The 14633-nt window shown below is 36.9% G+C and overlaps 1 protein-coding gene across 2 annotated transcripts in view; it reads left to right on the top strand.

The window, feature by feature from the left end:
• The first annotated feature begins 253 nt into the window (after nt 1–253).
• Nucleotides 254–14633, top strand: part of phr (deoxyribodipyrimidine photo-lyase photorepair) — a 138601-nt gene continuing 124221 nt past the window's right edge. For both annotated transcript variants that reach the window (XM_070097996.1, XM_070097995.1), the window contains exon 1: nt 254–473. In XM_070097996.1, coding sequence (XP_069954097.1) covers nt 378–473 — 96 coding nt within the window. In that variant the 5' untranslated portion in view covers nt 254–377. The remainder of the gene's footprint in view (nt 474–14633) is intronic.

Below are 14633 nucleotides of genomic sequence, written 5' to 3'. Positions count from 1 at the left end.
GTTGTGTATCTTTATACGTATATGTTTCTAAACTGTTGTGTTCTGAGCACCTCTGCAAAAACAGTGATTATGTGTGAGTGAGGTGAAAGTGTTGAATGGTGATGAAAGTATTTTTTGGGGGGGGATTTTCTTTCTTTTTGGGTCACCCTGCCTCGGTGGGAGACGGCCAACTTGTTGGAAAAAAAAAAAAATATATATATGTATATATATATTTATTTATTTATTTATTTATTTTTAATTACCTTTCAGGTGTTTGAAATTAGAAAATTAGTACCTTCATTTCATCACTTCAGTGTCATATTGGTGGTGTCACGTGGCATACACTGAAGACTTTGTCTCACTGTGTGTGGTGCAGAAACTATACCAGCAGTTCTACAATGGCTTCCTCTGGTGATGAACCACAAGTCAAGAAACTCAAGACTGATAATGATAACAGTGAAATTCACGCTCGCTTGGAAAAAGAAAGATTAGAGGTAAATATATATACAGTAGGGCCCCACTTATACGGCAGGTTAGGTTCCAGGCTATCGCCAGAAAGTGGGCATCGCCGGAAAGCAGAAAGACATTTTTTTCTCTTATAAATGCATATAAATGCCAGATAACAAGTTTGCACTAACATATATTAAGTTAACAATAAAACTAGGCATTAAAAAACTAAAAAGTAAAATACACACACAGTACACTCATTACTTACCTCAGAATATTGTAGTCTTAATGTAGGGTGAGAGGTGAATAGTATTTATTGTAAGAAGTCAAGTGTGGTAGGTATGGTAGCCCTAGCCAACCCACCCACACGTAATAGACTATGACATTTAAAGCACCCTAGAGCAATAAACTGCATATACAGTACACTCATTACTTACTTTAAAATATTTGTAGTCTTAATGGTCTTAATGTAGGTTAAGAGGTGAGTAGTATTTATTGTAAAAAGTCAGGTGTGGGAGGTATGGTAGCTTGCCTAAATGAGAGAGAGAGAATGAGTAAATGAGAGAGGACAGAACTGCAGAGTGTGTAAACAAACAGATGAATGTATCCAAATATGGATCATACACATTCATTTCCATGTCTGTGAAGCTGACATCATAATACAAACACCTTACATTGTGTACAAGTTGTTGTCTCCACATTGGTACAGTAGAATAAATAAAGAACAACACTTCCCATCTCTTGTAACACACCATTTTTAGAATAAAGACTAAGGATTTTATATCTTTGTGAAGGTTACAATATGTAATTACAATTTTGATTTGCTAAGTACAAAGAAAGCCACTATCATGCTGGGGCATTTCAGGCAGACTAATCCTAATACATAATAACTACCTAACCCTTTGACTGTTTTGGTCGTATATAGTATACGTCTTACGAGCCAATGTTTGACGTAAATATACTCAAAAATTGTAGCGGCTTCAAATCAAGGAGGACAAAGCTGGTAGGTCCACTTGTGAGAGAATGGGACTGTGTAGTCAGTGTGTGCAGTATAAAAAAAAAAAAAATCCTGCAGCAAGCAGTGCATAATGAGAAAAAAAACTCTGACCATGTTTTTGGATTAAAACATCGGCTTTGAGGTGTACTTTTGTATAGTATTTATGGTTGTATTTTTTTTTTGTGGTCTCATTTGATAAAATGGAAAACATATTATAGAAACAGAAGTGATTTTGATTGGTTTTACTATCAAAAGGATCTTGAACTGGAGCTTAAAGTGGCAAAAATGTTTGATTTTTGCCAATGTTCAAGACTAAACAAATGATGTCATTGTCCAATAAATGTCCAACTGGCCTTTCTAATAAGCAGTCACAAATGGTTTGACGCTATTTATACAATTATTACAGGTCCTCCATCACAAATCCGGCATCAGTGGGACCTGTAGTGTGCCGGATTACTGAGTTTGCTGAATTACAGAGTGGTTAGGTTAGAATACACTTAAAAAAATTAACCAACTTGACTTACACAGTTCATTGAACATCGACAAAAATCGAACATTTCCGCTATTTTGAGCTCAATTTCAAGATACTTTTTGTCATGAAAGCAATCAAAATCATGTCTATTTCTGTAATATATCTTCCATTCTATCAAATGAGTCCAAAAAATGAGAATACAACCGTAAAAACCATACGAAAATATACTGCAAAGAGGCGGCTAATGGCTGAGAAGTGAACTCCCTTATTTATCGTCCGTCTTTTTTATTTTTGTTGTACGTTAAGAAGCATCTTTCCATCATACACTGCCCAAGTTTCAATGAGATAGCCCAACAAACAACCAAGAAAAAAAAAATATTTACCAAATATCATATATGGCAAGCCCAAGCCAGGTACTGGAAATAAGTCACTTTGTCTGACTTTTCTGGGTTATCCTAGGTTCTTTATACATACACTGGTATGTATGATAATCTATGTAATTGTATATGTGCATACCTGAATAAACTTATTTACTTCTAGTCTGTCAAGTGAGTACAAGAAACCGCCCATTCACTTATTTCATCTACCCAATAAAGTGGTCAGAAATTGGCAATTTGGCCGATTTAACACAAATTTCAACAGATGCCAATTTCAAAATAGGGTCCAGAATAAACAATGCAGACATTCCTGGCACTAAAATAACATTTTCTCTGTTCATTAGTCATGGCTGCAGGCCCCTCTTATATTACTCTTACTTACCATTTGGAATTTTTATTCACAAAAAAATAGAAGATTTACTGTTATACAGACTGCTGCATTATTGTAATAATTGTATAAATAATGTCAATCCAGTCTTGTCTCCATACTGGAATTTGGACTGGCAGGCGGACAGGTATTGGACGGTGACGTCATTTGTTTACTCTTGAGCTTCGCTAAAGAATAGAACATTTTCGCTACTGTGAGCGCAATTTCAAGGTACTTTTCGTCATGAAAGCAATCAAAATCATATCTATTTCTGTAATATATCTTTCATTCTATCAAATGAGACCGAAAAAATGAGAATATAACCATAACAACCATACAAAAATACGTATACCGCTAAGCGGCCGCTAATGGCTGAGAAGTGAACTCCGCTATTTATGGTCTGATTTCTTTCATTTTTGGTGTACGTGAAGAAGTATCTTTCCATCATACATTGCCCAAGTTTGAATAAGATAACCCAACAAACAACTGAGAAAATTATAATATTATAATAATAATAATAATAATAATAATAATAATAATAATATCTTTATTTACTACACGTACATGTACAAGGTATACAGGCCTAGCTGACATCAGTGACTTACTACTGTATAGAAAAGCACTTGTTATGCTGAGTATTTCAAGAAAATTAGGTCAGTGTCCCAGGATAACACCCACACTAGTCGACTAACACCCAGGTACCCATTTACTGATGGGTAAACATAGACAGCAGGTGTAAAGAAACACGCCTAATGTTTCTACCCTTGCCGGGAATCGAATATTTACCAAAAATCATATATGGCTAACCCAAGCCAGGTACTAAAAATAAGCCACGTTGACTTTTTTGGGGTTATCCTAGGTTCTCTACACATATGCTGCTATGTGTGATAATAACTTTTTTGTTTCATGTTTATGGTGGAGTACGAGTGTATATCATAGTTAGCCCTGTGCTATACTCCGTTTTCTTTAATATAAGCCCCCAAGACAAGGATAGGAGAATGGTATTTGTTTACCATATCCTCTTCATAACTCTGTCGAACTGCTCGGTGTTATGCCAAATATTATTCATTCTGGAGTATTTAACATGTTTTATGTTATTTATATTGTTTCTTATGTCATATTAGATCAATTGTGATAGGCAAATAAGCTGTAGTGTTGATATTAGCGTAATAATATAGGATATTCTCCTGCTTCATGAGATGGAGCTCATGGCAACCGACAGTGGCTTCAAAGCCACCTTATCTTTAATGAATAATGTACTATATAGGTGCTTTACATAATGAGAAGCATTTCTTTTATTCATTGGAACCATGGCTAGGGCTAAAAGTAAGCAGGTTATAACAATAAATGGAGAAAAAGTAATTGGAATGACGTATGCAGCAAGTAGCGCCACCAAACAGTACCAGCAGGTTGGTTTGGCGACCCTGGAAATTTGAAATTATGCTAGAAAAAATTAGTGCCGAATAACTGAAGGAACCGAATAACTGATTGCCGGATTTGTGATGGCAGACCTGTAATAATAAAAATAATAATAATAATAATAATAATTTTATTTCTTTGTAAAGGTTACAATGTGTATAAAATGTGTATAAAAAGAATAAGAAGAAGAAAATTGTCAAAGTGGGAAGTCTGAATGTGCGTGGATGTTGTGCAGATGATAAGAAAGAGATGATTGTGGATGTTATGAATGAGAAGAAGCTGGATGTCCTGGCTTTAAGTGAAACAAAGCTGAAGGGGGTGGGAGAGTTTCAGTGGAGAGGAATAAATGGGATTAGGTCAGGGGTTTCAAATAGAGTTAGAGCTAAAGAAGGAGTAGCAATAATGTTGAAGGATAAGCTATGGCAGGAAAAGAGAGACTATAAATGTATTAATTCAAGGATTATGTGGAGTAAAATAAAGATTGGATGTGAAAAGTGGGTTATAATAAGCGTGTATGCACCTGGAGAAGAGAGAAGTGTAGAGGAGAGAGAGAGATTTTGGGAAATGTTGAGTGAATGCGTGGGGAGTTTTGAATCAAGTGTGAGAGTAATGGTGGTTGGGGATTTCAATGCTAAAGTGGGTAAAAATGTTATGGAAGGAGTAGTAGGTAAATTTGGGGTGCCAGGGGTAAATGTAAATGGGGAGCCTTTAATTGAGCTATGTGTAGAAAGAAATTTGGTAATAAGTAATACATATTTTATGAAAAAGAGGATAAATAAATATACAAGGTATGATGTAGCACGTAATGAAAGTAGTTTATTAGATTATGTATTGGTGGATAAAAGGTTGATGGGTAGGCTCCAGGATGTACATGTTTATAGAGGGGCAACTGATATATCGGATCATTATTTAGTTGTAGCTACAGTTAGAGTAAGAGGTAGATGGGAAAAGAGGAAGGTGGCAACAACAAGTAAGAGGGAGGTGAAAGTGTATAAACTAAGGGAGGAGGAAGTTCGGGTGAGATATAAGCGACTATTGGCAGAAAGGTGGGCTAGTGCAAAGATGAGTAGTGGGGGGGTTGAAGAGGGTTGGAATAGTTTTAAAAATGCAGTATTAGAATGTGGGGCAGAAGTTTGTGGTTATAGGAGGGTGGGGGCAGGAGGAAAGAGGAGTGATTGGTGGAATGATGAAGTAAAGGGTGTGATAAAAGAGAAAAAGGTAGCTTATGAGAGGTTTTTACAAAGCAGAAGTGTTATAAGAAGAGCAGAGTATATGGAGAGTAAAAGAAAGGTAAAGAGAGTGGTGAGAGAGTGCAAAAGGAGAGCAGATGATAGAGTGGGAGAGGCACTGTCAAGAAATTTTAATGAAAATAAGAAAAAATTTTGGAGTGAGTTAAACAAGTTAAGAAAGCCTAGGGAAAATATGGATTTGTCAGTTAAAAACAGAGTAGGGGAGTTAGTAGATGGGGAGATGGAGGTATTGGGTAGATGGCGAGAATATTTTGAGGAACTTTTAAATGTTAAGGAAGAAACAGAGGCAGTAATTTCATGCACTGGTCAGGGAGGTATACCATCTTTTAGGAGTGAAGAAGAGCAGAATGTAAGTGTGGGGGAGGTACGTGAGGCATTACGTAAAATGAAAGGGGGTAAAGCAGCTGGAACTGATGGGATCATGACAGAAATGTTAAAAGCAGGGGGGGATATAGTGTTGGAGTGGTTGGTACTTTTGTTTAATAAATGTATGAAAGAGGGGAAGGTACCTAGGGATTGGCAGAGAGCATGTATAATCCCTTTATATAAAGGGAAAGGGGACAAAAGAGACTGTAAAAATTATAGAGGAATAAGCTTACTGAGTATACCAGGAAAAGTGTACGGTAGGGTTATAATTGAAAGAATTAGAGGTAAGACAGAATGTAGGATTGCGGATGAGCAAGGAGGTTTTAGAGTGGGTAGGGGATGTGTAGATCAGGTGTTTACATTGAAGCATATTTGTGAACAGTATTTAGATAAAGATAGGGAAGTTTTTATTGCATTTATGGATTTAGAAAAGGCATATGATAGAGTGGATAGAGGAGCAATGTGGCAGATGTTGCAAGTATATGGAATAGGTGGTAAGTTATTAAATGCTGTAAAGAGTTTTTATGAGGATAGTGAGGCTCAGGTTAGGGTGTGTAGAAGAGAGGGAGACTACTTCCCGGTAAAAGTAGGTCTTAGACAGGGATGTGTAATGTCACCATGGTTGTTTAATATATTTATAGATGGGGTTGTTAAGGAAGTAAATGCTAGGGTGTTTGGGAGAGGGGTGGGATTAAATTATGGGGAATCAAATTCAAAATGGGAATTGACACAGTTACTTTTTGCTGATGATACTGTGCTTATGGGAGATTCTAAAGAAAAATTGCAAAGGTTAGTGGATGAGTTTGGGAATGTGTGTAAAGGTAGAAAGTTGAAAGTGAACATAGAAAAGAGTAAGGTGATGAGGGTGTCAAATGATTTAGATAAAGAAAAATTGGATATCAAATTGGGGAGGAGGAGTATGGAAGAAGTGAATGTTTTCAGATACTTGGGAGTTGACGTGTCGGCGGATGGATTTATGAAGGATGAGGTTAATCATAGAATTGATGAGGGAAAAAAGGTGAGTGGTGCGTTGAGGTATATGTGGAGTCAAAAAACGTTATCTATGGAGGCAAAGAAGGGAATGTATGAAAGTATAGTAGTACCAACACTCTTATATGGGTGTGAAGCTTGGGTGGTAAATGCAGCAGCGAGGAGACGGTTGGAGGCAGTGGAGATGTCCTGTTTAAGGGCAATGTGTGGTGTAAATATTATGCAGAAAATTCGGAGTGTGGAAATTAGGAGAAGGTGTGGAGTTAATAAAAGTATTAGTCAGAGGGCAGAAGAGGGGTTGTTGAGGTGGTTTGGTCATTTAGAGAGAATGGATCAAAGTAGAATGACATGGAAAGCATATAAATCTATAGGGGAAGGAAGGAGGGGTAGGGGTCGTCCTCGAAAGGGTTGGAGAGAGGGGGTAAAGGAGGTTTTGTGGGTAAGGGGCTTGGACTTCCAGCAAGCGTGCGTGAGCGTGTTAGATAGGAGTGAATGGAGACGAATGGTACTTGGGACCTGACGATCTGTTGGAGTGTGAGCAGGGTAATATTTAGTGAAGGGATTCAGGGAAACCGGTTATTTTCATATAGTCGGACTTGAGTCCTGGAAATGGGAAGTACAATGCCTGCACTTTAAAGGAGGGGTTTGGGATATTGGCAGTTTGGAGGAATATGTTGTGTATCTTTATATGTGTATGCTTCTAGACTGTTGTATTCTGAGCACCTCTGCAAAAACAGTGATAATGTGCGAGTGTGGTGAAAGTGTTGAATGATGATGAAAGTATTTTCTTTTTGGGGATTTTCTTTCTTTTTTGGGTCACCCTGCCTCGGTGGGAGACGGCCGACTTGTTGAAAAAAAAAAAAAAAAAAAAAAAACAATGTGTATTTACAATTCTGATTTGCTAAGTACAAAGATAGCTACTATCATGCCAAGGCATTTCGGGCAAACTAATTCTAATACATAGTAGCTAATTAAAACTAGATAAGATAATAGTACATACATAGTAATTATTACTTAAGACTAAACATAGAGTAGTGGTTAGCTGTTTTACAATCCTATTTGAACTTAATAAATCTTATGTATACTTAGTACAAAATCTGATTGCCGGATTTGTGATGGCGGACCTGTACAATATTGCAGTAATCTGCATAACAGTAAATCTTCTATTTTTTGTGTGAATAAAAATCCAAAATAGAAAGCAAGAGTATTATAACGGGCCTCGAGACCTTATTTTGAAATTGATACATTTTTTAATTTCCATAAAATTGGTAAATGTGCAGTTTCTTGTACTCAGTTGATAGAACAAATGGAGTTCTAAAGAAATAGCTATGAGTTTGGTCGACTGGAACAATGGAATTAGCCGAAAATAGGGCTCAAAGTGAGCAAAATCACTGATGCATAAATGTTGCTGAGATCACTAACTTTGCAAGAGCGTAATTCTGTAAGTTTTCCATCAAATTTTGTACTTTTGGTGTCATTATCACTGGGAAAAGAATCTCTATCATTTCATAAGAAAAAATAATTTTTTTTTTTTTTCAAATATTTTGCGACACCAGGAGACACTTCAAGATTTGGGGTTGCGACAGTCAAAGGGTTAAATCTAGACAAAGTAAGAGTGGTTAACTTTTATTAAAATGTTTATTTACTCTTAACCCCCTTCACTGTCAGTGTCATAATAATACGGCTTGCAAGCCATTGTTGGTGCCGTAATATTACGCCAAAATTCTAGCAGCTTCCAATCTTGCAAAAGAAAGGTGGTAGGCCTACATACGAGAGAATGGGTTTGAGTGGCCAGTGTGCACAGTATAAAAAAAAAATCCTGCAACACGCAGTGGATAATGAGAAAAAAAATACCCTGACCGTGTTTTTGGTTTAAAACACTGACTTTGCGGTGTACTTTCTTATGGTAAGATAAGATAAGATTTTGTTCGGATTTTTAACCCCGGAGGGTTAGCCACCCAGGATAACCCAAGAAAGTCAGTGCGTCATCGAGGACTGTCTAACTTATTTCCATTGGGGTCCTTAATCTTGTCCCCCAGGATGCGACCCACACCAGTCGACTAACACCCAGGTACCTATTTGCTGCTAGGTGAACAGGACAACAGGTGTAAGGAAACGTGTCGGAATGTTTCCACCCGCCGGGAATCGAACCCGGGCCCTCCGTGTGTGAAGCGGGAGCTTTAGCCACCAGGCCACCGGGCCATTTATGGTTGTATTCTCGTTTTCTTGGTCTCATTTGATAGAATGGAAGATATGTTACAGAAATAGAGATGATTTTGAATGGTTTACACACTAAAAGTACCTTGAAATTGAGTTCAAAGTAGCAGAAATGTTTGATTTTTGCCTATGTTTAAGAATAAACAAATGACGTCACATGTCCAATACACGTCAATTGGTGGGTTTAATATGCTTTCACAAATGTGTTGATATTATTTGTGCCATTTTTACAATAATGCATTAGTCTGCTTAACAGTAAATCTTCTATTTTTTGTGAATAAAAATTAAAAATGGAAAGCAAGTGCAAATGAAGAAGGACCTGGAGATGTGACTAATGAACAGAGAAAATGTTATTTTAGTGCTAGGAATGATTGTATTGTTAATTATGGACCCTATTTTGAAATTGGCCTTGAATTGTGTAAGAAATTGGCCAAATTACCAATTTCTGATCACTTTCTTGGGTAGTTGAAATGAGTAAATGGGTGGTTTCTTGTACTCAATCGATAAAACAAATGGGGTTCTAGTGAAATAGCTATGAGTTTAGTCGACTGGAACAATGGAATTGGCTGAAAATAGGGCTCAGAGTGGGCAAAATCGCTGATGCATAAATATCACTGAGACCGCTAACTTCACGAGAGTGTAATTCCTTAAGTTTTCTATTAAATTTTGTACTTTTGGTGTCATTACCATCGGGAAGAGATCATAATTTCATAAGAAAAAATAATTTTTTTTTTAAAATTCTTCGACACTGAGAGCAAGTTTGTGAGCAGGGATCTTGAGAGTGAAAGGGTTAATGGACTAGAGGTCATATAATGTAATAACTGATTAGAAGTTGTTTTGGTTGGTTTGGTTAGTATTGAGAGATTAAATGATTTTTAACCCCTTGACTGTCACAATCCCAAATCATGAGGTGTATCCTGGTGTCACAAAATTTTCGAAAAAAAAAGATTTTTTCTTATGAAATGATAGAGAATCTTTTCTATGAAATGATAGAGAATCTTTTCCTGATTGTAATGACACCAAAAGAATGAAATTTGATGGAAAACTGACGGAATTACGCTCTCGCGAAGTTAGCGACCTCAGCAACATATACGAATCTGTGATTTCGCCCACTTTGAGGCCTATTTTTGGCTAATTCCATTGTTCCAGTCGACCAAACTCATAGCTATTTCTTTAGGACTCCATTTTTTCTATCGACTGAGTACAAGAAACTACCCATTTACCGATTTCAACTACCCAATAATGTGGTCAGAAATTTGCAATTTGGCCAATTTCACGAAAATTAAAAAATATGACAGTTTCAAAATAGGGTCCGGAATGAACAATGCAGACATTCCTGGTTCTTAACCCTTTGAGGGTCGACAGGCCCTCTCCGAGACTCGTTCTCAGGGTCGGCCAAATTTAAAAAAAAAAATAAAATAATTTTTTCTTGTGAAAAGATAGAGAATCTTTTCCCGATCATAATGACACCAAAATTATGAAATTTGATGGAAAACTTACGGAATTATGCTCTCGCGAAGTTAGCGGTCTCGGCGATGTTTACGCATAGGCGATTTTGCCCACTTTGAGCCCCATTTTTGGCCAATTCCACTGCACTAGTCGACAAAAAACATGAATATTTCGCTAGAACTCCATTTTTTTTATCGAATGAGTGCAAGAAAGCACCCATTTACCAATTTCAGCTATCCAGTACAGTGGTCAGAATTTAGCAATTTTGCCAATTTCACACAAATTTCAAAAGATGCCAATTTCCGAATTGGGTCCAGAATAAACAAGAAAGACATTCCTGGCACTAAAATGACATTTCCTTTGTTCATTAGTCATGTCTCAAGGCCCCTCTTACATTCTTTTGCTTTCCACTTTGAATTTTTATTCTCACAAAAAATAGAAGATTTACTGTTATGCAGACTACTGCATTAGTGTAAAAAATGGTATAAATAATATTGGTGCACTTGCAAAAGAATATTAGACTCACCAGTTGACGTGTATTGGACGCTTGGCATGATTTGTTTACTTTTGAACTTTGGTAAAAATCGAACATTTCTGCTACTTTGAGCTCAATTTCAAGGTACTTTTCATTGTAAAACCAGTCAAAATCATCTCAATTTCTGTAATATGTCTTCCATTCTATACAATGAGACCAAGAAAACTAGAATACAACAATAAATACCATATGAAAATACAGTGCAAATTTGCTGTTTTATTCCAAAAAAACGGTCAAAGTTTTTTTTTTCTCATTATGCACTGTGTGCTGCAGGATTTTTTTTATACTGTGCACACTGACAACATAGACCCATTCTTTCATATGTAGGCCTACCAGCTTTCTCCCACTAGATTTGAGGGCGCTAGAATTTAGGCGTACTAGCACGTAAAAAACCCTGGGTCGTAAGCCGTACTAGTACGGTCGAAACCCTCAAAGGGTTAAATAACATTTTCTTTGTTCATCAGTCATGTCTCCAGGCCCCTCTGATATTACTCTTGCTTTCTAATTTGAATTTTTATTCAAACAAAAAATAGAAGATTTACTATTATGCAGACTACTTCAATATTGTAATAATTGTATAAATAATGTCAACCCATTCATAACTGCATATTAGAATGGCTACTTGGATATTTATTGGAAAATTACACCATTTGTTTACTTTTGAACATCAGCAAAAATCAAATATTTCCCCTACTTTGAGCTCCATTTCAAGGTTCTTTTCATAGTAAAACCAATCAAAATCACCTCTGTTTCTATAATATGTTTTCCATTCTATTAAATGAGACCAAGAAAATGAGAATACAACCATAAATACTATACGAAAATAGATCACAAAGTCTGCATTTTAATTAAAAAAAATGGTCAGAGTTTTTTTTTGTCGTTATGCACTGCGTGCTGCAGGATTTTTTTTATATGGTGCACACTGACCACACAGATCCATTCTCTCACATGTGGGCCTACCAGCTTTCTCCTGCTTGATTTAAAGCCGCTAGAATTTATGAGTATATATACGTCAAACACGGTGGCTCGTAAGACGTATATATATGACCGAAACAGTCAAAGGGTTAAATAAAATCCTAATTTATAAGTATTCAGGTGATCCTTTACCTTTATGTGCTTTGCATTTTTGCATGGTGTGAGACTGCCACGAAGGATATCGAAGAGTGACTGTGCTTTCTGTCTTTTTGTTGTATCTATCAAAGGGAACTTTACGTGGAGGGTTCTTATTGGAGTTTAATGTTCTGTATATGTAGTAGGAAATAATAATATGACTGTATGTCTCGCACATTTAGCATGTTCAGGCTTTTGAAAAGTGGTGGGGTGTGCTGTCTGGCACAGGAGCTGGTAATCATCTGCACAGCAGATTTTTGTTGAGTTATTAAAGGTTTAAGGTGGTTGGCTGTGGTTGATCCCCAGGCACAAATACCGTAGGCAAGGTAGGGATATATTAATGAGTGGTATAGGGTAAGGAGTGTCGTTTGGGGTACTTAGTATCGTATCTTGGAAAGGATGCCTACTGATTTAGAAATTTTCTTGGATATATGCTGGATGTGGGAATGAAACTTAAGATTACAATCAAGGAGAAGACCTAAAAATTTACCCTCAGTGTGTCTTGTAATAGGGGAACCATTTATTGATATATTAAGTTGGATATTTAAGACTCTGTTCCCAAACAGCATGAAGTACCAATGTTTTGTCTGTGTTGAGGGTGAGTTTGTTGGTCATCATCCAAGTATATATTTTTAGAGGCTCGTTGTTTACAGTGTCTCTGAGTATAGCTGGGTTTGAGTGGGAGTAGACATAAGTAGCGTCATCTCCAAATAGAACTGGTTTAAGGAGTTGGGATGCACTGGGGAGATTATTGATGTAGATGAGAAAGAGGAGTATTCCTAGGACACTACCCTGGGGCACTCTGACTGCTGCAGGCTGAATAGTGGAGTTAACTCCATTTGTGTATACATATTGGTGTTTAACGTTAAGATAAGATTTTAGGTAATTGAGGGAATGTCCTCTGATGCTGTAATGATTTAGCTTTAGATGCAAGAGACTGTGGTCCACTGTATCAAATGCTTTCCATAGGTCAATGAAGAGCCCCAGCGGATATTCATTTTTATCGAGGGCTGTATACATTAGTTCAAGCATTTGTATAATAGCATCATTCATAGTTTTTTTTGGTCTAAACCCAAACTGGCAGGGGTTAAGTATGTTGTTGGATATAAGGTAGAAACTAAAGGCAAGTTTGATGTAGGTCTATAGTTATTGAATTCATTTGGATCACCTTTGAATATGGATGGGAAGGTTGAGGACTCTACACATTACTTAAACAGTGTTGCAGTAATGGGTGACAGCACATGAGCAGCTTTTTTTATGTATATATCTAGATCTGCCTTGTTTTTTAATGATTTGATGATGAGTGAGACTTCAGTAGAATTAGTTGGAGCTACATATAGAATATTTGTGTAGTTGCCAGTGAGGTAGTCTTTCAGCTGGGTATTTGAGCTAGGAATTTTGTTTGCTAGCTTTGATCTCACAGTAGAGAAGAAGACATTAAATTTGTTGGTGGTGTCTATAGGCTGTATGTGAGGTTCGTCTGGTAATACATGATAATATATACAGTGGACCCCCGCATAACGATATTATTTCAATCCAGAAGTCTGTTTTGGTGCCGTTATAGACCGAATTTGTTCCCATAAGAGATATTGTGAATTAGATTAATCTGTTTCAGACCCCCAAAAATACACCTACAAAAGCACTTACAAAAATACACTTACATAATTGGTCGAGTTGGGAGCTGATCGTTATGCGGGGGTCCACTGTACTTGGAAAGTACTCGAGGGCCTGTTCACAATTCTACACACTGCCATTACAACATACTGGAATGTGAGATATAGGAGGAAGCGCAAAATAAACCCAGTTAGGAGCACAAGTGCCGTGGGGACAATAAGGGAACACTGTATCAACATCCGGGGTCCCAGACTATTCAACATCTTACCAGAAGATATCAGAAACACAGCTGGAACATGTGTAGAAGCCTTCAAGAGGAAACTGGACAAGGATCTTCACCAGGTGCCAGATCAACCAGATTGTGATGGATATGTGGGACAGCAGGCCTCCAACAGCAAAAACCTGGTTGATCAGGCAAGCACAAGACAAGCCTGGCCCATGGCTGGGCTCCATGAGTAGTGAAACTCGTGAAACTCTTCAAAGATATATCGAAGGTATAAAGGTATGGTCATTAGATGAGCTACAATGAATACAAAAGAGCTGAATATTCTATTAGGTTTTGCTTTATGGCTTTAATAAGTTTTGTAGAGAAGAATTACAATTTTGTTTATGAACCTTAGGTGGATACAATGGAGTGATTAACATTTGAGATGAGTAAGTATATATTGATTATAAAGTTTTACCTATGTTCATGATATTGAGCAAATGCATGTATAGTTTTTACATAAATACAGCCTCTCCTCACTTGCTGACATACTCGTTTACCGACAACTCGGACTTACGACGGGCTCTGTGACCAGTAGGCATACCTAAATAATGTATATAAGAGCTGATTTCTTCTATTCTGTTTATTAAAATATACAGTACACTACTGTATAAACATTTAAAAATATACAAGAAATGTTATAAATGGTGCAAAGGTAACATTAAAATAATATCAAGGATGCTTGACACATACCCACTACCATTATAGTATGCTCCTCACTTAAAGACGAATTCCTTTACTCACATGTTTTTAGGAACAGAACTCGGTCGTTAAGTGAG

The sequence above is a fragment of the Cherax quadricarinatus genome, chromosome 60, assembly GCF_038502225.1.
Source record: "Cherax quadricarinatus isolate ZL_2023a chromosome 60, ASM3850222v1, whole genome shotgun sequence".
NCBI lineage: Eukaryota > Metazoa > Arthropoda > Malacostraca > Decapoda > Parastacidae > Cherax > Cherax quadricarinatus.
This window is presented reverse-complemented; position numbering and strand designations above follow the sequence as displayed.